We start from the raw sequence: 24028 nt of genomic DNA, 5'->3' as shown, positions 1-24028 counted from the left end.
TGTCAGAGTGCTGGATGAAGCACCACCCACCTTCAGATGTGGAAACAGAGAACAGTGAAATGAAGACATCCATCGCAGAAGAGCCAAAACGCATCCGGAACTCAACGTCAGCCACTTGGGTACTGTGGGAAACACAAACACTTCAATATCTTCAGTCTGACAGATGAGAACAGGATTCAATCAAAACGGATGAGTAGTCAGGACATGCAGCGATAAATCTCACACCTTCTTCAGAACTGTTAGTGATTTCATCTAATAGACCAGTAAGACCAGCATCACGCCTACAAAGGGAGTCGGAGAACACAAGCAAAATCAAGGTCTTGGATCGCAGAGCGACTTACTGCTCAAAACTGGGATTTTTATTGTGAAATAAAACAGTAATATATTGTTGAAAGCTGCTACTTTACCAAAACATCACCTATATTCCTTAGCCATTAAATCTGCATTACTTTCTTCTATTTCTGAAATTCCTGGAGGTTGTGTGTGCGCGCGCGCGTGTGTGTAAGTGCATGTGTACCAGGCTCCAGCGCTTCTCATCCACAAAGTATCTCTGTGATCCAGGAAGGCTGCTTTGCTGCTGCTCTCTAGGCGACTGTGCGGTTTCAGATTTTCCCTTGGAAAATGAAGCCTAGGAGTCCAGTGCTAAGAGATATCAACAGATAATTTGTTAGTGTCAAAAGTTATTTTAAATGGGTACTGGTTCGTTTAACAAGAAAAAAGAATTAGTTAACAGTTTGACTTAAGACTAGGCTGCTCTTATTGTCAGTAAATCATGAGCGCACTGAATGGTAGGCAGGTTACTAGCAGTTAGTTCAGGTAGTTCCACCACTCTTAAAGGGGAACTGAAGTCACTTTTAAACTCGCTTTATTTATTAAAGTGTTATTCAGTTACGTTTTTGGTTTTAGTAACCTTATATCGTGACTCGTATCGGCAATTAATTGCAATTAAATATTATATTTATCGGCCTATTCAGTTTTTAGCCGTGTTGAATTTAGGTTGTTTGGTCCACGGCAGGCGTCGCTTATCCGCGCGATCTTCACGAGACTTGTGCGAGACTTCGAAACGTGAAGCGTCAGCGCCGCCATTTTGAAAACTGCTTTCCAAATGAAATATTGCACAAAAACGAGTTTAAATGACGATTACTGCCTACTTTTTTCAAACTTTCCTGATTGCTATCAAAACAAACAAAACTTCCGGCTTGATTACATCAGCATTCAAAAGAGGGCGCGCGCGTCTTTTGACAACGTTGGCAGATGTTGGTCAATGTGATTTCCGCTGTACGTTTTACTTCCGTCCTACGATGCCTTGCACAGGTCTCAACGAATCTCGTTTACAGCCATTGCTTTGGCATATGGACTGATATATTACAGAGCATATTTCAAACACTCAACTTGCTATAGCAGTGACAAAATAGCTGTCAGAAATGCATTCCTATATTTAATAAAAATGAAATAGAATTTTGATGATAAAAAAAATTGCCTTCAGTTCTCCTTTAAAGGGATCCTCCAGCAGATTTACTCTTAAACTTATGTTCAGTAAAAGTATTACTTGATTTCGACAATCAAACATTCATTTTCGGAGACCAAATAGTGTTCTAGAAAATATATATTTTTTTTATTAAAATGCCAGACGGGCCTCCCGCAGAAGTGAGGTATGCGATGACGATGGCTTAGTGGAAGTTTGGAGCAACTCAGCTGTTTATATCCTCCGCTTACATCGTGATTTTGTTAGTTTTAAAAGTATGTTTACCGAATTTATAGGTTTTTAAATAAAGTATGCCTCATTGCACAGCATATAAATGCCAAAATGATGCTAAAAAGACGAAAAGATACCTTTTCATCATTTACCTGGCCAGAATCGTCTGACTATTCGCGAGAAATGGATTTGTGCCATCGGAAGGCCTCGAAACAATCTGTCTGCGGTGCCTTATTTATGCTCTGAACATTTTGAATCATCCTATTTCGATGAATCGACAGAATTAAAAGCAAAGATTAATGGGGGCTTCCAGAATAAAAAGAAAGACGATGCCGTGCTAACAATATTTGCCCATCGTTCAGCTCCAAAAGTCCACCGATGCAGTGTCGAGCGGCAACAGAGATAACACCGGGAGGTTAGTTTAGACTTTATTCTACCATTGTTCTTTGTAGTATACAGGGACAGCTCCAGCCCAAGAATCTGAGAGATGCACATTTGCACTTGCAGAAAGATTTTCACTAATTTTACCACATGGCTATGGATTTACACTGGGGCATAGAGCACGCCGAACTCTTTCCAAAGAGAGCAGCCACAGCCCGCTATGACCGTGGCTTGGCCCGGTCTGGTGGTTGAGCATGGTTATAGCCCATGTTGGCGGCTAGCAGTAAAGTAAACAAATGCCCCATGACCGATGCCAAGTGGTGCACATACATTTCCGCACGTGCATCGGTCTTGATCCATCCCTGGTATATTATCGATGTCTCACCTACTGAATTGTAATCGGCATTCCGATGCGTTGTAGGCTCTTCAGCGTATATTGGAAGAAAATATGGCTAACAAAGAAAACACCAATGTTAAAGAACAATCACCGATGGATCGAGAGACGGAGCATTCGATTGAGCTTCAGGTACGGTCGACTATACTCCAGATAAGAGAATTAACTCCGAACGTTTTGCCAGGGCTCTACATTAACTTTTGAAACCGCTTGTCCTGTCAGGCAAGTTGAAAGGAAATTTACTTGTCCGAATGTGAAGTTGACTTGTCCGAAGAAATATTTGAGAAAAACACAAAAACTATTTGTAACCCAACAATCTTTATGGCATTTGTTTCCGAATTCACAACATATGCATAATATCTATGAATCAAAAGTAATCAATACTTGATATACTGAGGCAAAAGTTCAAAAACATAGTAAAACAGACTGACTGATACCATAATTCACCAATTATTATGCTGAAGTTCAGAAGCAATATATTCCAGTAGAGTAGAAATTATGAACATAAAGTTTTAAGAACAAAATAACTATACTATGAGATCCAGAAACAATAACCATTATATACACACAGATCAGTACTCTGCAGTTCAGTAACAAATATTACAAAAAGGAACATTAGGCCAAAAAAAAAAAAAAAAAGTGTGTGTTTCCGGTTACCCAACCGACCCTAAACTTTTTTTTTTGTTTTTTTCCCAGTCGCGACTTTTACATATAACCCAACCGCGTGAACCGGAAGTTTTTGTCACTCACTGGGAAAATCAGGGCTTTCCACAAGCGCCAGCTGCCGGCCATACAGCCGACTACACAATTAAGTCCAGCCGGCTACTTTAATGACTTATTTTTGTAGCCCACAGGCTCTAAATATTAATTTTCGATTTTAATAAAATTAAATGTTTATCTAACGGACTGGCAATAATGTCAAACTGAACCGCACTCATTCAAGTTGTGATTTGCGCTGTTTGTACCGATAATAACCACAAATTCCCAGCCGACTTCGTTGATCAGGGGAGAGTAACTCATCCGCGGCCCCGACATGCGGTGCGCGCGCACTCGGCGGAGGCAGTAGTGTGTCGGGGCCGTCGGAGGGAAGCATAAGTTTGGAGCAACTCAGCTGTTTATATCCTCCGCTTACATCGTGATTTTGTTAGTTTTAAAAGTATGTTTACCGAATTTATAGGTTTTTAAATAAAGTATGCCTCATTGCACAGCATATAAATGCCAAAATGATGCTAAAAAGACGAAAAGATACCTTTTCATCGTTTACCTGGCCAGAATCGTCTGACTATTCGCGAGAAATGGATTTGTGCCATCGGAAGGCCTCGAAACAATCTGTCTGCGGTGCCTTATTTATGCTCTGAACATTTTGAATCATTCCATTTCGATGAATCGACAGAATTAAAAGCAAAGATTAATGGGGGCTTCCAGAATAAAAAGAAAGACGATGCCGTGCTAACAATATTTGCCCATCGTTCAGCTCCAAAAGTCCACCGATGCAGTGTCGAGTGGCAACAGAGATAACACCGGGAGGTTAGTTTAGACTTTATTCTACCATTGTTCTTTGTAGTATACAGGGACAGCTCCAGCTCCAGTTTGATCAGTCACAGATCAAACACCATGAGCACATCTGGAGAAATTCAGGCTTTATAATGGGTGTCTATGGCGTTACACACCAGTGGCGCTCAGGAGTTCAGAGTGTAGGCAGCTTGAAAAAAAAAAAGCTCTAACTTTCTCATTTAAACTGTTTTCTCAGCCACAATTTTCACTCTACACACACAATTCTCAAAAGTTGTAGTCACACATTGTGTGAATGAAGACAAGTGTCTCCCTGAGCGATAGGATTTAGTTTTTGAATGAGAAGCCTGAAAGTAAGGAGAGGACAGCCGCGCTCTCCCATAGACTCCCATTATAAACGTGGCAGCGCTTTTACTGCAAAATCAGAAAAGTCACTTGTTTTTAACTCGCTCTAGTGTCCACATTTTTTACACTAGGGACAAAAAAATTACATTAATGTGTTCATGGGAGCCTTGTAGCACTCAATGTGAAAGAATTTTGTGAATAGCTGCTTTCGTTTCCGTGTAAATCAGTGTTGTTCGAGGAGAGGGAACTCTGAGAAAAAGCGCTCATTGCTTGTTATATTGTGTCTTTTCCCTGCACCGTTACCAAGGCGACAAGCTCCACTCAGGGAGCAGAGAGGGGCGGGGCTGCGCTCTCTCTCTCTCTCATGGTGTATTGAGCTGTTATATTTACAGAAAAATTCATGTTAAAAGGTGTCTCATGCTGCATCAGATTCATCAGAAGGTGGTAACTCAGGTGACCTGCAAAGAAATTCATTATTTTGTGAAATTATTCCTGTCTAAATATAGGTTATGGCAGCCATCTTGAAAAAAAAATTTAAAAAAAAAAAGCCTGCCTACCGACCCTAGTTTTGAAATCTACGTAACCGGAAACACACTTTTTTTTTTTTGGCCTTATCATAAAATTTATGACTTGATGAGATATCACTAGTTTGGACAAGAGAAACAAATAACAATGCTACAAATAAAAACAACTGATAACAAAATTGACTAATACTGTAAATCACTGATTATTATACACTGAAATCTAGTTATCGAATGACAAGATAATATATCTTATGAAAACCTCCACACCTCTACTGACTCACAGATGAATGGATCCAAATAAAGTTTCTATTCATCTTCATCTATCAACCCTTGAGTTCTGCTCCATCAATTGGACTCCATCAATCATTCATTTATGAGAAATTGAAAACCAGAAAATTAAAATATATATTTTCATTTTTAAATTATTAATTTTGAATATATACCCTCCACTGATTAATTGTTGTTGTCTAATTATTCAGTGTAGCTCCTGTATGGTATTTAATGGTCAAAAAAGATAATTTCAAATAATCCATAATTATATCTAAATTATAGAGCCCTATGTTTCAAATCCCTAAACTCCCATTACTAATTAGTTAATACAGCCGGTAACCTAATTAGCAGCCATTTGACAGCTTGGTATTTCCTAGATAACTTTCCCCACTCCTGCCTCACTCACTCCCTGTCAATCCACACGCATGCAGGCGCACATTCCAAGCCCAGCCAATTCAAAGATTTGGAAATTACCACATACTCAACGTAAATATACAGCTGAATAATGATCCCGCCAACAAATCCACGTGTATGACGCGATTAAAATCAATCATAAACGACCGTTTACTTTTCAGCTCAAATACAGAAAGCGGTATTGGCCGGTTTCGCAAGTGGAATATTGCGCATGCACACATCGCTCTTTCCGAATAGAAACATCCGGTGATTCATCAAAACTATGTCGAGTGAGATGCTTTGGAAATCATGTGAATAAACTGATAAATTTGATATGTAACCCGAATATCGGCGTATTTTGGCACTTGTCCGATCGGACAAGTAACCGAGACGATGAACTTGTCCGACATAAAGTATCACTTGTCCCGGACAAGCGTTAACGTCGAGCCCTGTTTGCATGAAACGCAATCATTTGAAATTTCCAAAGTTTTATTTTATGGTAGTTTCAGTTATGTGCTCGTAACATGAATTGACTGGAAAGAGGGATATTGCTGTGCAAACAGATGAACCGGTCAGTGTTGAAATCCAGACAGAGACTGTTTTCGAAGATAAGATTACCCAGCGTTCTTTGTTGGGAGATGAAAGCGTCTCATTAGAGGATTCGTTCAAACTCTACTAGCAAAACCACGATGTAAGCGGAGGATATAAACAGCAGAGTTGCTCCAAGCTTCCACTAAGCCACATCATCGCATACCTCACTTCTGCAGGAGGTTCATCTGGTATTTTAATAAAAATTAATTTTTCTAGAACACTATTTGGTCCCTGGGGAGGTGTTCCAGGCATGTCCCCCCAGGAGGAGGCCCCAGGGAAGACCCAGGACACGCTGGAGGAACTGACTGTCTCTCTCGGCTGGCCTGGGAACGCCTCGGTGCTCTTCCCGAGGAGCTGGCCGAGGTGTCTGGGGAGAGGGAAGTTTGGGCTTCCATGCTCAGACTGCTGCCTCCACGACCCGGATAAGCGGATGAAGACGAGACGAAACTATTTGGTCTCTGAAAATGAAATGCTCGACTGCTGAAATCCACAAATGCTTTTACTTAACATAAGGGTTGTTTTACAATCAGGCTACGCAAGCTAAAAATCACATTTAACACTTATCTTCAATATCAAAAGGCTTGACTAAATAAACTTGGTTGTTTATTGTAGCCCTGTGATAGCTCTATTCACCATGCAAAAAAAGAATTTGGTGATAACGTTATTTTTGGTGAATGTATGGCGATGTGTGTCATATTTAGCAAAATTACTCATGTCATTTAGAAAAAGTGCTTTTTTGACCACAGGTAGCTCCAAAAGGGATGCACTTAAATCATTCTTTATACCATAAAACACATATTTGGTTCCATATCATTGGAAACATAGTTAAGTTTTAATGTTGAATGCTAGTAAGTTTTCAGACTATTTTGATCAAATTAGTATGTAATTGTGTCAAAAAAAATGTCCTCTCCGAGACAGCTAATTTTTCAATATAAAATATCATATCTAAAATGATTATTTTCATCCTAAAATGTGGTCAAGATATTGGGACATAAATATTAGAGACAACTAACACAAAGCTTACAGCCTTATACAACCCTGATTCCAAAAAAGTTGGGACAAAGTACAAATTGTAAATAAAAATGGAATGCAATAATTTACAAATCTCAAAAACTGATATTGTATTCACAATAGAACATAGACAACATATCAAATGTTGAAAGTGAGACATTTTGAAATTTCATGCCAAATATTGGCTCATTTGAAATTTCATGACAGCAACACATCTCAAAAAAGTTGGGACAGGGGCAATAAGGGGCTGGAAAAGTTAAAGGTACAAAAAAGGAACAGCTGGAGGACCAAATTGCAACTCATTAGGTCAATTGGCAATAGGTCATTAACATGACTGGGTATAAAAAGAGCATCTTGGAGTGGCAGCAGCTCTCAGAAGTAAAGATGGGAAGAGGATCACCAATCCCCCTAATTCTGCGCCGACAAATAGTGGAGCAATATCAGAAAGGAGTTCGACAGTGTAAAATTGCAAAGAGTTTGAACATATCATCATCTACAGTGCATAATATCAAAAGATTCAGAGAATCTGGAAGAATCTGTGTGTAAGGGTCAAGGCCGGAAAACCATACTGGGTGCCTGTGATCTTCGGGCCCTTAGACGGCACTGCATCACATACAGGCATGTTTCTGGATTGGAAATCACAAAATGGGCTCAGGAATATTTCCAGAGAACATTATCTGTGAACACAATTCACCGTGCCATCTGCCGTTGCCAGCTAAAACTCTATAGTTCAAAGAAGAAGCCGTATCTAAACATGATCCAGTAGTGCAGACGTCTTCTCTGGGCCAAGGCTCATTTAAAATGGACTGTGGCAAAGTGGAAAACTGTTCTGTGGTCAGACGAATCAAAATTTGAAGTTCTTTATGGAAATGAAGTTCCTTATGACGCCGTGTCATTCGGACTAAAGAGGAGAAGGACGACCCAAGTTGTTATCAGCGCTCAGTTCAGAAGCCTGCATCTCTGATGGTATGGGGTTGCATTAGTGCGTGTGGCATGGGCAGCTTACACATCTGGAAAGACACCATCAATGCTGAAAGGTATATCCAGGTTCTAGAGCAACATATGCTCCCATCCAGACGACGTCTCTTTCAGGGAAGACCTTGCATTTTCCAACATGACAATGCCCAACCACATACTGCATCAATTACAGCATCATGGCTGTGTAGAAGAAGGGTCCGGGTACTGAACTGGCCAGCCTGCAGTCCAGATCTTTCACCCATAGAAAACATTTGGTGCATCATAAAACGGAAGATACGACAAAAAAGACCTAAGACAGTTGAGCAACTAGAATCCTACATTAGACAAGAATGGGTTAACATTCCTATCCCTAAACTTGAGCAACTTGTCTCCTCAGTCCCCAGACGTTTACAGACTGTTGTAAAGAGAAAAGGGGATGTCTCACAGTGGTAAACATGGCCTTGTCCCAACTTTTTTGAGATGTGGTGTTGTCATGAAATTTAAAATCACCTAATTTTTCTCTTAAAATGATACATTTTCTCAATTTAAACATCTGATATGTCATCTATGTTCTATTCTGAATAAAATATGGAATTTTGAAACTTCCACATCATTGCATTCCATTTTTATTTACAATTTGTACTTTGTCCCAACTTTTTGGGAATCGGGGTTGTATTTAAAAGCACTATGGAAGTAGTGGATTCTGAATTGTCAAAAAAAAAAAAAAAAGTCCTCTCCGAGAATCACTTCATTTGTTTCTCCCATCTTATAGCAGGATTACACAAAACTACCATATGCATATGTCAAAAAATTACCTGAAATCTGTTCTTTAACTTGTCCTTCACTTAAAAACTGGTACAAGAACCAGTTTGAATCAATCAATCTGAATTTTGGACCCCTGGGACACAAACTTTGTACCCCGATTGTAAAACAACCCATAAGTTTAAGAGTAAATCCGCTGAAGGATTCCTTTAAATTGGATCAATCAGTCAAGAGCCACGTCAGTAAAGTACAAGTCAACAGGCTTCATCTGCTTCCTGAAGGCGGCAGATTGTGGACTGCGTATACTGCTGGTTATGGTCCTGACTTGTTGCACAACTCCTCTCCTATCTGGTACTGCCTCAGTGGTTTAGCAACAGATGACCCAGCTTTAGAGCCACTCATTTTAAAAATGTGTCAGAAAACAGAATCCAGGGACACATGTCTGCCCAGGGGCATTTTGAGTTATTGACAGATTCAGAAAGTACAGTTTCTAAGCTTTCCAATGATGCCTTCCATGTGGAGATCTGACAATATTTGAAGAATGTGTGGCCTTTTGAAAGTGTATACTTCTTAAAACAGAAAAGAGAGAAAATCGCCCTCAAAGTTTTCCATCTCAGCTACTCTGGGTGCAGGGCGGGCACATAATGGTGCTCATTTGCATGACATTAAGGAAAGCCCTACCCCCTACTAGCTAGCACGATGCTACTTTCATGTAAACAAAGATCACCACGTCAATTTTCCTTCCATGCAAAGTATGCCCAACACAATTATGAAGTACAAAAATAAGTCCTAAAGTATACTTTAACGTTTTGTGGTTGAAAAATTACTCACACCGTAAGAAAGAAAGATAGCACGATGATGACAAAACTAACACAACACTAGTTTCATGTAAAGCCTCGGTCACAACCGGCCGTATGTGCTCCTACGGCCGGTCTACACGCAAAAAACGCAAGAAACGCACGGAGAGCGCGCATGAAACGCATGAGAGCGAGCGTGTGATGTGCTGATTTTCGAGCCACAGACCGGCCGCAGAGGTTCTTTGTCATGTCAAATAAAAACTACGGGCGCTTATGTTTTTTTCAGATTGCAAGACAAACTTACGGCCAACGCGCGTCTTTCTCCGTGAACAAAAAAAAAAAAAAAACGCAGCGATTTGGGAAACGCCAAAAATCACACGGCCAAAAAATCGTACGTCCGGTTGTGACCTAGGCTTAACCAAAGCACAACACTCTCCGTTACATGCAAAAATAACCACACAGCCTTAGATTAATAAACTTACCCCATCAGAAAGAGAAACGGCGCCTTGCACACACCAATGCCTCCGATGGAATGTAATCCTAGAACGGTCCGTGTATCATCCGATCATTCAAGTATTCCATTCAATCTGGAAAACGAGGTTGCGGTTTTTTTTTTGCTAGAAATGGTTATCTCCGATGTAAATACCGTGTATCTGTTTGCTTCGCGGTGTTTCAGCTCCTCTGTGTTCTGTTTAGTAACTCATTCCATAGTGAAATTACATGCCTGTACGCAGTTAAGTAGCCATGCGCTCAACTCGGATCATTCAGCTGATTCGCGAAAAACAAAAACAAAAGACTTAAATCATCATGTGAATGGCCCATATGGTAATTTACCCACACCCCCCAGCAGGCTACAGTCCTGACAAAAACGAGACAATTTGCAACAAAAAATGTATGCTTTTCCAACAAAACAATCTATTATCTGAAATGATTGCATTCTTCAAGATCTCAACTTGCACATGATGGAAAGAAACAAAAATCACAAATTTTGAAAAAAATGCTTCTTTTGCGATTATCTCGGATTCGTTTCGGCCGACATGTGTCCCTGGATTCGGTGAGGGGTCACAAATACAGAAACATGCTCATCACAGTACCACAAAATCAACAAAGACAGCATCAACGGCCACAGCATTTGCAACAAGGACACGACTTCAGCATCCAATGCAGAAGCCATTCCACACAAACTACATGTGCAATCCAAGCTCCGAACACAGCCACCATAGAACCAAATCACCTCATGGACCTGGCATGACTTCTGAACAAACTCACATACATCAGGCTGAAGATTTTCCACAAAAGGCAGCTAGTGGAATTGTAGTGGCATTTAGCTTCATTTGCACTTCAGATCCCAATTGTTCACCGGGTTCAAGTCCAGAGACTATAGGGCAAAACACTTATTCTGTGTGCTGTTTTTCTTTTTGCACATCACCATGGTAAAAGCTCTACCTATGGACAGGTTTGACTCTCCTGGCAGAGGATACCGGGGGGGGGGTGTTTGTTAAGCTGAAAGATCCTGTCTTTAGCAGAATTCTTAGTCATTCTTGAAATATCTTGGTAACTCAACAGAACAAGAGTGCTCTGAGAGCACGATATCCTCCGCTGGCAACTGTGCCATAACTCTGGTAAAATGTGACTGAATTGAACGAAATTCCAATATGTGTATTACCGATATATAACGAAGAATCCTGTCAAGTTTGGTGAAATTCCTTCAAATTTGTGAGAGTTGTTGATTTCGGAAGGCGAGTACCCTTCCCGGGACGGACCGACATTGCCACGACATAATCCCCCTTTGGGCCATTTGGCCAGCAGGGGATAATAAAAATTGTGAGGGAAGTTGATTTCAGAAGCAATTGATGAAACTGCCAAATTACAAGTTTGTTAATAAATCGAGGGCATAACTCTGGTAAAATTTGCCCAAATTAAACAAAATTTTAATGTGTGTATAACTGTCATACAACAAAGCCTTTTGCCAAGTTTGGTGAAATTCCTCCACAAATCGTGAGAGGAGTTGATTTCAGAAGGAAAACACTCTGATGAAACTGTCAAATTATAATTTTGCTAATCAAGGGCTGTAACACCAAATGTGACCAAATTTAAAGGGGAACCGAAGTCATTTTTTAAACTTGCTTTATTTCTTAATTAACGTGTTCTTCAACTATGTTCTTGGTTTTATTAACCTTATATCGTGACTTGTATTGGCATATATTACATTTATCGGCCTTTTCGGGTTTTAGCCATGTTGAGTAGTTTGTATGGACTTCAAACGTGAAGTGTCAGCGCCACCATTTTGAAAACTCTTTAAGGCCTCTGCATGCTCTTGCGACAAGGCTTTCGCAGATAGCTTTTCGCAGACAGTTGTAATTTATCGTTGAGCGGGGAGTATAGGCGTGTGCGATGTTATTCACCGCCACAACGCAAGGGGGCGCGAAGTCGCGAAATCGCTAGGAGTAGTTGGTGGGTGTGGTTAGTGGAGTGTTTATCTTCCGGTTACTGAGCAACAGGTCATTCAACACCGCTGTCCTTATAATGACTTGAACTGGAGTCGTATAGATGTACGTACTTCCTCGATCAACCGCTCTTCGTGCTGCTCCATCTTCGCTCGTGTTTTTAAAAATGACGGTCGTGAAAACAAAACAAACCGGGGAAGTAGGGAAGCGGAAGTGTGTGTACAGCGGATGTAGAGTGGACCAATCAGAGCCCTCTTGTCTGCAAGGCTGTCTGCGGTGGTCACAAATTTTGGGAGGTGCGCGCAGAGCGTCTGCGAGGGGGGCGCTTCACAGACGCCATCTGCGAGGACTGGGTTGTCAGCATAAATTGGCCCTTACACAGAGGCCAGATCGCCATATCATTCCAATTTAGATTAATTTCGAGATTTGACAGCTTCATCAGTGATGGAGATTATTCCATACAACTTCAAATCAACGTGGGGTAGAGAAGAGTTGGAAAGATGACAGGATAAGGACTAGTCTGTCGCGCTGGTATGTACGTCGTTACTGTCGCACAATTGAAATGTGCCAGATCAGGCGGCTGGTGGGTTTTCAAAATAATAAGTTCAATTTATATAGCACCTTTCACAAACCTAAGGACGCTTTACACAGGAGTTATCAAAAAAAAAAAAGGCCACACTAGGAAGAGTAGTGTGAGGTAATAAGAAAAGTTTTCAAGTTAGCTTTGAAGGAAGAGTGAGTGGAACAGTCACAAAGCGATTGTGGTAACGAGTTCCAAAGTTTAGGAGCAGCAACACTGAATGATCTGCCACCCATAGATGCCAGTTTAAAGCGTGGAACAGTCAGAAGTCCACAGACAAGATCTGAGGGAGCGGGAGGGACAGTACAAATGAATTAGCTCACAGAGATAGGAAGGGGCAAAACCATGAAGAGCTTTATAGGTTAAAAGCAAGATTTTGTATTTGATCCGAGAAATAATTGGCAACCAATGCAGTTGCTGTAAAACAGGAGTGATGTGAGCAGTGCGCTTGGTGAGTGTGAGGACTCTTGCTGCTGAGTTTTGGATGTACTACAGGCGATTGAGCAAATGTGGCAGGGAGACCATAAAAGAGAATATTGCAGTAGTCAAGACGAGAAAAAATAAACGCATTGGCCAACATTTTGGCATCAGTTTCCAAGAGAAAAGGGCGGAGACGTGCAATATTGCGGAGGTGGAAGAAAGCATTCTTCGTAATTAGTTTAAGATGGGGTTCAAACCTTGGAGTCAAAGAGAACTCCAAGTTTTTTTTTTTTATAACTTGGGAAGGACTAATAGACATACCATCAACATCAATAGTAAAACTGGAGAAGTTCAGAACCTGTCTTTTGGTACCTACTAATAGAACCTCTGTTTTGCTAGCATTAAGTTTAAGGCAGTTCTTATGCAGCCATTGCTTGAAGTCAGTGATGCAAGTCCTTAGCAGCTGAACAGAGGCTATGGAAGGGGTGATAGTGATGTAGATTTGAATGTCATCAGCATAACAATGAAAGTTAAGGCCATGGTTATGAATAATCTGGCCTATAGGAGAAACATATAATGTAAAAAGAAGGGGACCAAGGACAGAACCCTGAGGCACACCTTGAGCAACAGTAGCAGTGGATGATTTATGAACACCAATAGAAATAAACTGTTGCCTGTTTGCTAGATATGACTGAAACCAGGCTAAAGCTAAGCCAGTAATACCAAAAGACGACAGTCTGGAAATGAGTCTCTCATGATGTACAGTGTCAAAGGCAGCTGTGAGGTCCAAGAGAACAAGGACATTGAGATGACCAGCATCAGTTGAGAGCAGGTGGTCATTAACAACTCTTAAGAGAGCAGATTCAGTGCTGTGCAGATTGCGAAAGCCTGACTGAAAGCAGGGATGAGAATGGGACATTTTAAAAAAAACTCTGAAATGTCTGCCAAGGGCAGACATGACGCACACAAAGCGTGCATATGGGGGGGGGGGGGTTTTCAAAGGGGGTGCGCTTTTTATATATTATATATATATATATATATATATATATATATATATATATATATATATATATATATTAGGGCTGGGTATCACCAGATACCTCACGATACGATACTATGGCGATATTTTGCCCACGATAACGATAATATCACGGTACAGCGATTCTGCGATAATCGATATATTGCAAGAAATTTCAACCACATCACAATATCTGTGTCACTGAAGAAAATCAGAATTTATTGACCACTGTAAAATTACATTTCACATACATAACTACACACTCTTGCCAGACATATTTGTCTCTATTCCACTGCTGGCAAAACCAAGAGTTGCTTCACTACAACATACAGAAAATTCCCATTTCTGTGCTAGTATTACCAACTTTTCTGTAAGCATGGACACATCAGTGCTGCTTAACAAGCAGAATCAAATTGTTTTATGAAAACTTAAAACTTGCACTGCAGACTGCACATACATTTCAGTGCTAACACTAATATCAATTTGTTCTTTGTAAACTTGAGAACATATACCTGAGAACATTTAACTTGTGCTTATTTTGCAGGAACAACACACTGTCTGAAACACATTGAAAAGTGCAGTGCATAGTTCGAATTACGTGGGAGCCAATGGGAGCTGAGCTCCCATTCCCTCAGGCTCCCATGAAAGAAGCAAACTTAATTTTCTGTGGAAGTCTCTCAAATACGTCATATATCACCATAATAAGCTTGAATAGCCTATATCACCATATAAATAAAACTCGTTTCATTTCCGATCACCATGCAGCCATAACTTTGTATTGAACGTGTTATTAAACCGCAACATGTACGGCTGTACTTCACCACCACACCATTATGCGCGCAAACTGAAATTTGCAGCCTGCGAAATCAAATGTGAAGTTAAGTCCGAAGAAGACTTGTCCTCTATCTCACAACGATCTTCCTTTGTTTAACAATATATATATATATATATATATATATATATATATATATATATATATATATATATACATACACATATATATATATATATATATATATATATATATATATATATATATATATATATGCAACACCGTGTGTGTGCGTGCATGCGCGCGCCTGTGTGTGAAAGCTGTGCACTGCAGTGCGCAAAAGTGCGCTGGTCCAGGAGAGCGAGTATGCATTGCTTTTTTTTTTTTAAATAGAGACCCCCATAGGGTCAAATTTATAATTCGAACTCTGGTGCAGTGGGCATCTTAATTGGAGCATCTTAATTTAATTGGAGCGAAACAGGTTTTGCAAAGTGCATTCTCTTTGTCCGGCTCACTGTTTTTTCTCCTTTCCTTTGGAATCCAAAGTGCCTCCAAACATCTGCCTTAAAGTTCGGCGGCGTCTCTAGGTTTATGTTAACAGCCATGCTTGCTTGGTTTTTTTTCCCTCACTGCAACCGCCGGGGAAAAAAGAGAAGACGAAGAGTGCCTTGCAGTGAGGTAGCGGCACAGCGACACCTCGCGGAGCGGAGGTGCAGAAGTCGTACTGGATTTACAACCCGTCTGAAACATGATTTTATTATTTGAAAAAATATCGATATTCAAATTCTGAGTATCGATATTGAATCGGAAGACAAAGTATCGCGATATATCGCCGTATCGATATTTTTGCACACCCCTAATATATATATGAGAATGTTGGTAACCGTAACGATACATTAGATTCCTCCTGACTCTATCTTTGACAATTTAAGTAAAACGTACCTTTGTGCTTTTTTGTTTTGATGTGCTCCTGGATGTTTCTAGCTCCTCTGTTTCCATAATTGATCACATCTGAGCACAGAATACACAGAACCTTTCCCGGCACGTCCACTTTTCAGATATGTTCCGTCACGCACGTCGTCACAGTTTGTGTCCCTATCTGCACAGTAACGCTACTATCGAGCCATGCCCATCGGAAACAGTTCTTTATCCCGTGTGATTTATCGATTTCCCTGGCAGAGCCCCGGTCGGGGCCCAGGGGGCGGGAGCTAATGATTTTTTTTTTTTTACCCCAAAACCATTAATTTTATCAGCAAAAAGTTGCAATTTATTTGGAAATAAATTCCCCTTCTTGGTGGACTACCAGGTGAAAATGATTACTATGGGACAAGAGACTTGTTTTTAATCAATTCACATTTGATGATTTAAAAAAAAAAAATCAATGCACCTTTTAATATAAACGAGCTCTACAGTATTATATTTCTGCATTTTAGCTATTCATGTCTTTGAATACTCTAATCCTTTACAATGAAGTGCAAACCAGAAAAAAGTTCCATCATACAATTCTCTGAAGCTTTCTTCTGATGTTATCATGGTCGCAGGAGCTCTTGCATATTAAGCAGGCAACATTCAACATCACTTATCACTTCCCTTTCAACTGTTGTGTGTACTAACTAGGTTTTATCTGGACAGGATGTTGTGTAATGTAATACAGATACCATATGGTCAATTTGAAGATCAAGATGGTGATTTTGAATTAAAGAACAGGCATGTACAATTGGCATTACATACTGGAAATTTTTTTTTAAATCAAAATCTAAGTTGCCGAGCGGTGTTTTCCCTGCCTCAGGCCTCAGCCATTTTGTGTGCGTGCTTGAACGTCACGACGTACGACTGCGCAGCTGCGTCATCACGCACAAGATGGCTAAGGGAGGAAAATCACACAACACACGAGATTGTGTTGTGGGGGGGGAAAAAAAAAAAAGCTCGATCTCATGCCCTGTGAATCGATAGTGCGAAATTTAAATTAAATCGATCCAAAATCAATTTTTTTACCCAGCCCTAGTTGGGGTCATCTACTTTAACTCTGGGTTCGAGACTGCTGCCAAGTCTGCTTTGATGCAGACTTAAAAAAAAAAAAAAGACTACGTTCAGACTGTACCCTGAAATGACCCATATCCGATTTTTTTGCCCATATGCGACCTGTGTCCGATTTGTTATTGACAATCTGAACGATACAGATCCGATTTTTTCACATGCGACCCAGGCCGCTTGGATATGTGGTCCTAATTCCGATGCATATCCGATATTTTCACATGCGACTGCAGTCTGACCGGACAGGTCGCATTCATGCGACCTACACGTCAACAAGAGACAAACGTCACTATTCTGCGTTGGCTAATCCCGCCTCTTTGGTGGAAAACAACATTTGTACAGTTTTCAGAATTTAAATAGACTTTTTTATAGAATTGATCAAGCTAATGGTGGATTTGGTAGGGACCTGGATGTTGAGCTGTTAGCCTGATTAAATAAAACAGTTTCTATAACTGATTTATAACTTAAACCATCCTGTATTACAAGATAAGATTGTTCTGGAAATTTCCAGTAATTTGACACCTTCGGTCTCATTAGTCTGCTGTTAATCAGATTATTGTGCGAGTTCCGCCGCCGCCACAAAAACCACATCGCCAGGTCTCGCCTCATCTCCATAGCAAACTGCACTGGTGTTTCTGCACCTTGAGCCAGCGCTGAGAGAAGTTGCAGAATTCAGCTGGCTATAAACAATCTAAATAAATATTTATAAAAATGTAGAAAAAGTTTATTAATATAACGAAATAAATATGTGCAAATTATTAAGCCTGAATTAAGAGTTTGGTAATACAGCGGCCGTATCCCAAATGACTGCCTACTGAAGCTCGAGTGCACTATATAGAGTTTAAAAATCCATTACTTCCTAGTAACATGTAGTGCACTTATATAGAAATTAGAGAGACATTTAGGAGTCAACCCTCGTTACCAGGCTACACGTTTTCATTTCAGTTCAGAAACAAAAACACACACGAGACCTCCACTTTAACACTAACCAGATAATTAAACAACAACAAAAAAAGAAATCATTAAACATGAAGAGTGCGCTTTTTTTTTTTTTACGTATTACGTAGATGTGCTTATTACGTGTCAGTTTGTGCATGCGGGTAGCCTGGCTAACGCGACTTCAAAGCTCTCCGAGCTATTGGTCTGGCCAAGATATTAAGCCCAACCGTTTCCCAGAGCCCGTGGTTGACCCGCCTCCCTGAAATGCCTCAGTTTGCTACTGGTCGAAGCCAGAAAAGGCTGTGACGAAGCTTAAACCAATCACATCACTCTTTCCTCTGACGTATGCGACGCGACGGGGCTAACTGGTAGATTCAACTCTTACCGAAGCCGGTCGGGAGCAAGGCGAAAACGTCCTTCCTTTCAATAAATACCTCCAGGGCTGCTCTTTGCTCCGTTTTCAATGAGAACTTCCCGTTGAATGCTTTCAATACAGCATCTATGCATAATAGATGCGGAAGCGTGAATGAAGCGCTTCCGGCATAGATTCTGTAAACAATCTATGGCTTCCGGTCGCAGTTCTACTACGTCAGTGCCTTGAACACGCCTCTACCCAGGGCCGTTGGAGATGCTCAAAGTTGACTGGTTCCCGATTTTTCGGGAGCTTGGAAGAGCTGTAGATAGCTTGCCTGGCCAGACTAAGCTCGCAACAGGCCCTCGTGTTGCGTCACGCTTAGGATGGGCGGGCCCAGGCTAGCATGCGGGACACTTTTGGGTCGTTTTCCGTTCATATTGGAGATCGCATACAAGTCTCATATAATTGGTAATGTGAACGGCCTAACAAAAAAATCGGATTTCACAACAAATCGGATATGGGTCGTTTCAGGTTGCAGTCTGAACGTAGTGAAAAAGAACACATTAAGGGTGCTCACGGTCACACCTTCGAAGCCTAAAATTAGTAATGGGACAGCCTATGGTCTCAATGACGTGTACACAAGAACTGCAAAGCCTTTATTTATTTTAATTTAAAAAAAAAGCTTAGTAAAGAAAATCTAGCGACTCTTGGGGGGAGATATTTACAACTGCACTCAACATGGCTCCTCAGCTGACATCACAGCTGCTGGTTATACAAGTTAAGAAAGAGCATGTCACTCAGGGAGAGCAGTCAATTCACCACCAGTGTGTAAAGTCTGACTGAGTTGCACTTGTGTGAGGCTATGTTCCCGACAAACCAGTCACTGACCACTACTGTTTGTTCCACCTCGGCAATTCTTTGGTCTTTGTTTTAAATGCTCTTCTTGACTATATTTACAAGTAATAAAGGTAAGTGATCCTGTCTGTAACCATTTCCTTCAATTCTACTTCCCACCTCTACTTACTATCAACTGCTTGTATCTGCATTCCTGATAGAAACGATACTATAAAAATAGAAAAATTCTATTTTAATATGCAGCTGGACTACCGTATCAGCAGGGAATACCTTCCAAGATCTAACAGAGATAGCAGAAACCACAGATAGCGGAAAGCCATATATAAAGCTTGTTTTTCATTTACGTGCATACTAGGGTTGGGCGGTATCCAAATTTTGATACCTTTAAACTGTCTCTGTGTTTTCCCGGGGTATACGGTATTACCGAGAAAAAAATTATATTTTGTTTCGGCCTACTGTGTAACGTGCGCCTATGCCTCAAATGTACTATTTAAAAGCAGCATAGCGAATTGTGTGCATTGTGGTATGGATTAAGCAGCAAAGCGAATTTTGTGCATTGATGAATGGATTAAGAGATATTTCAAAGCATCACGCAACTCTTCCTTCATCTTGAAAATAGCATTCAACTGTTGTTTACACATGTCTGCGTTGAAACGCATTTGCAGCACTATTTCACCTACTCCATCAAAACAAAAAGTACACGATGAGCAGGATCATACCCTTTCAAGCATGGGAAATAAAAAAAAAGAAAAAGAATCAACCAACACCCAAGTCCGTTTAGATTGCGCGATAAACCATATTCTTCAGCGCAAATGAGGCGAACCTAATTCAAATGCGTGATAGCTGCACAAGGCAAAATCATATGGGCCCACGTCATGCCATGGCGGGGAAATTAATAATCAAATGGCCTTCCCTTGCTTAAAACGTTGTCTTGATCACATAACTCCTTACAATTATTCCACTTAAATCCATACGGTTTAACACACCCAACAAAGATAGCAAGCGCATTGCTAATTCCCACCAGAAACCTAACAGTTTACGCTACGATGTTTTCTTCCGTTTCTTCAGTAGAGGACATTTCAAACGTTTATTACCCACATCCCAAATGTCATACGTTATATTATTTTACCTTGTTGTTACTCATGTAACCTACTCAAAACACAACTCATTGGAGAGATCTCGTGGAAGTGGAGTACCCCAGGCTATGGTGTGCCTTAGGGGACATATTAGATTTTTCGTTTGGTTTGAAACCAAAATACTGCCACACTGCCGATGTTGTATTTTTTTTTGCCACTAACTCGTTATCTTGACTTGCCATCTTTCAACCGCGGTCTCAGTCTCTTTTTTTTTTTTAGATAGGACAGTATAGAGAGACAGGAAATGAGCGGGGGAGAGAGAGACGGGATCGGGAAATAACCTCGGGTCGGAATCGAACCCGGGTCCCCGGATTTATGGTACGGTGCCTTAGCCATCTGAGCCATGACACCCCCGGTCTCAGTCTCTTGCGAAGCTTTCTGTCAGACTCCAAATGTCACGCAGGGTTGCCATGGTAACGACATAAACAACCCTGCACGCGATGAAAACTTCTTTAGGAAATTGATAGAATTAGTGAAAATACGATCACACAGTTATTCGGGATGATCTTCAATTTATTATTTTATATTATGACCTCATGTACTCCATATTTATTTAGATATTATATATTTTTTTAAAATGACGGTAATGAGACTGATACCGTTGGTACTTTTGGATACCTCGGGATACCTTCTTACCGTAATACCGCCCAACCCTAGTGCATACTTATGGTAAAGTTTAATTCATACATTACTCACAATGACAACAGTAACAACCCCAATTCCAAAAAAGCTGGGACACTTGTGTAAAACATAAATAAAAACAGAATGTGAAGACCTGCAAATCATGGAAACCCTATAATTTTATTGAAAATAGTACAAAGGCAACATCTCAAATGTTGAAACTGAGAAATTGTAATGTTTTTTTGAAAAATGTGTGCGCATTTTGAATTTGATGTCAGCACATTTCAGAAAAGTTGGGAGAGGGGCAACAAAAGACTGAAAAAAAAAGTTGTGTAATGCTAAAAAAAAAAAAAAAAAAGTTGGTTAATTGGCAACAGGTCCGTAACATGATTGGGTATAAAAAGATGATCTCGGGCTACATCCACACGACAACGGCAACAAGATGTTATTTAAAAAAATATCGCGTCCACATGGGCAACGATCAGTAAAATATCAGGTCCATATGGCAACGCAACGCTTGCTGAAAACGATGCAATACACATGCCACACCTCTAGGGGCGCTGTAAGACGGTCCCTTCGGAGACACCAGAACAATAGAAGAAGTAAGGACGCATGCGCATTAACTATTATGCGCGAGCCTTCATGTTAGCCACAAAGTCAGGAAAATCTGTTCGTAAAATTACATTATAATGACCAAATACAATGAAAAGTATTTTTCCAGTCTCACCTGTGAAAGGTAATCCCATGTGATCTCGTTTGGACGGCAAACCTGTTGGTACAGTTAAAAGCAGCACATGAATGAGGCATCTTTATTCTCCGCTTTGACCCATCCAATATGGCGGCGAGGATGACGTATGATTCTATGCGGAAGGCGGCGTCTTTAATGGTCCGGAATAAATTGAATGCTACACGTTGATGGATTAATTTGTTCTTCTACGCCCTTTTTGAGGAATGTATTGTAGGACTTAAACCAACATCTGAAGAGGTGAGATCGCTCCTTTTTTTCCCTATTTTTGCTGGCGGGATTGACTCTGCCCTAAGGGCTATTCTCTCTCTCTCTCTCTCTCTCTCTCTCTCACACTTTGCACCATTACACAAATATTCACAGTGAAAATATTTTGTAAGCGTGTTTCATGAACCAAGTTATAGGATTTGTTGACAACTCGCATCGAGTTCGTTACACTTCTACCCGGCGTGAAGCACTCACAGTCATGTGGTTGTGACGTCATCGTAAACAAATCCGTTCTACTCATCCAGACGACTTCACAATGGCAACGTTGCCAGATCTTTCCACTCTGGAACCCGTTCTCAAAAGATTGCGTTTTGGGGCACCCAAAACGCCGGTGTCGTGTGGACGCCAGGCTGAAACGATAAACAATTGTATCGGATTCACCTGAATCCGTTGCCGTGTGGACAGGGCCTCAGAGAGGCAGAGTCTCTCAGAAGTAAAGATGGGGGATGGGTTCACTGCTCTGTGAAAGACTGCGTGGGCAAACAGTGCAACAATTTAAGAAGAATGTTCCTTAATGTAAAATTGCAAAGAATCACATCATCTGTGGTTGATGTGATTAAAAGACTCAGAGAATCTAGAGAAATCTCTGTATGCAAGAGACAAGGCGGAAAACTGGCATTGGATGCCTGTGATCTTCAGGCCCTCAGGCAACACTGTGTTAAAAGCAGACACATGTCTGTAGTGGAAATCACTGTATGGGCTCAGGAACACTTCAGAAAACCATCGTCTGTGAAAGCAGTTCATTACTGCATCCACAAATGTTAATGCACTGAACTGGGAGGCTACCAATAGCCCCACCCCTGCCCGGCACCGCTCACCCTTGGTAACTCCAGCATGGAACAGAGTCCAACCCCTCTCCAGGAAATTGGTTCTAGAGCCCAAGCTATGCGTTGAGGTGAGCCCAACTATATCTAGTTGGTACCGCTCAACCTCACACACAAGCTCAGGCTCCTTCCCCACCAGAGAGGTGACATTCCACGTCCCAAAAGCCAGTTGTCAGTTGGGGATCAGTACACCAGGGCCTCCGCCTTTGGCTGCCACCCGATCCACAATGCACCAAACCTTTACAGCACCTCCTGTGGGTGGTGGGTCCACAAGAGGCATTTGTTCATGAAAATAGTATTTATGACTTAGTTGAGTAAGTGTGTAAATTAATATTGTGCTGCTGAATACTTTGACTTTGTAAAATTGTACTGTTCTAAAAACATGTATTTGCACATAGGACCAGGCTGTTGAAAGGTTTAGGAATAAAATATGCTTTTGAATTTGTGTGATACATTGGTGTATTTTTGGCTCACCTGGGCGAGCCTGTGTCATCACAAATCATCTGTCCATCTAACTACATGCTAGCCTGCATGTTATTTTACTAGTGTCTTATTAATTCTTGCTATAACTGAACATTATTGATATGAATGGTTATTGCCCTGACCGATTCATAGGCGTTAACTACTGTCCATTTATCCAAAGAAAAACTTGTAAGGAGGAACTTAATATACAGCTCAACTAGGTCACCTGTTAGAGCCAACAGACACAAGTAGGTAACCTCGCTCACACTCAAAAACGGTGCGCATGATTGCATTAGTGTATCGCATGCTGCTCTTAGCCATGTGAAGGCAGTCAAGATATCACTCAAATGTATATCGAAAACACTCCAGTTACCAGCTTCTCACTGCCTAGATACAGCCTACCTGGCTCATTACTGAGATAAAGCCACACTCATATTTTTCTCATAATAAATCGACTTTCAGGGTTTCCCATACATAGACCATTGTGTGGCGCAGCGCCATACAATGGATTCCTATCGCCACACAATCAGACTTGCGATTTTGAAAAAAAAAAAAAAATTCCGTTGCATATCGTTCCATTCATTCATAGTACTCTTTCTTCTCGTTCACGCGCGTGCACACACAGAGTGAGAGACGGAGAGGCGTGTCCACAGGCCTGCCGGTGCGCATATACCCGGACTGCAATTAGGCCTGTTAGGCTAATTAAAAATAACGCAGCCTTCCCAATTTGCCTTCCGACCCCTTATTTTAAAAGGTAGCCTACGTTGTGCTCGTGATGAGCTTTATCATAGCCTTCTTGGCTTACAGGAAACGGACATCCCTGAGTCAGGCTATAAACCAATTTTGATGCATACAGCAGCAGCTTGACGCGAGGAACCACCCTTATTGCATTATCCTGTTTATCCCGCTTCAGCAATGAT

The 24028-nt window shown here is 40.9% G+C and overlaps 1 protein-coding gene across 2 annotated transcripts in view; it reads right to left on the bottom strand.

Annotated features, from left to right (window-relative positions):
• Positions 1 to 24028, bottom strand: part of aaas (achalasia, adrenocortical insufficiency, alacrimia) — a 104473-nt gene that overhangs the window by 65170 nt on the left and 15275 nt on the right. For both annotated transcript variants that reach the window (XM_060931708.1, XM_060931709.1), the window contains exons 3-5: positions 518 to 642; positions 226 to 281; positions 31 to 122 (exon numbers count right to left, since the gene is read on the bottom strand). In XM_060931708.1, the coding sequence (XP_060787691.1) occupies positions 31 to 122; positions 226 to 281; positions 518 to 642 (273 nt within the window). The remainder of the gene's footprint in view (positions 1 to 30; positions 123 to 225; positions 282 to 517; positions 643 to 24028) is intronic.

Source organism: Neoarius graeffei, chromosome 10, assembly GCF_027579695.1.
Source record: "Neoarius graeffei isolate fNeoGra1 chromosome 10, fNeoGra1.pri, whole genome shotgun sequence".
NCBI lineage: Eukaryota > Metazoa > Chordata > Actinopteri > Siluriformes > Ariidae > Neoarius > Neoarius graeffei.
Note: the sequence above shows the minus strand (reverse complement) of the source record. Positions and strands in the feature narration are given on the sequence as shown.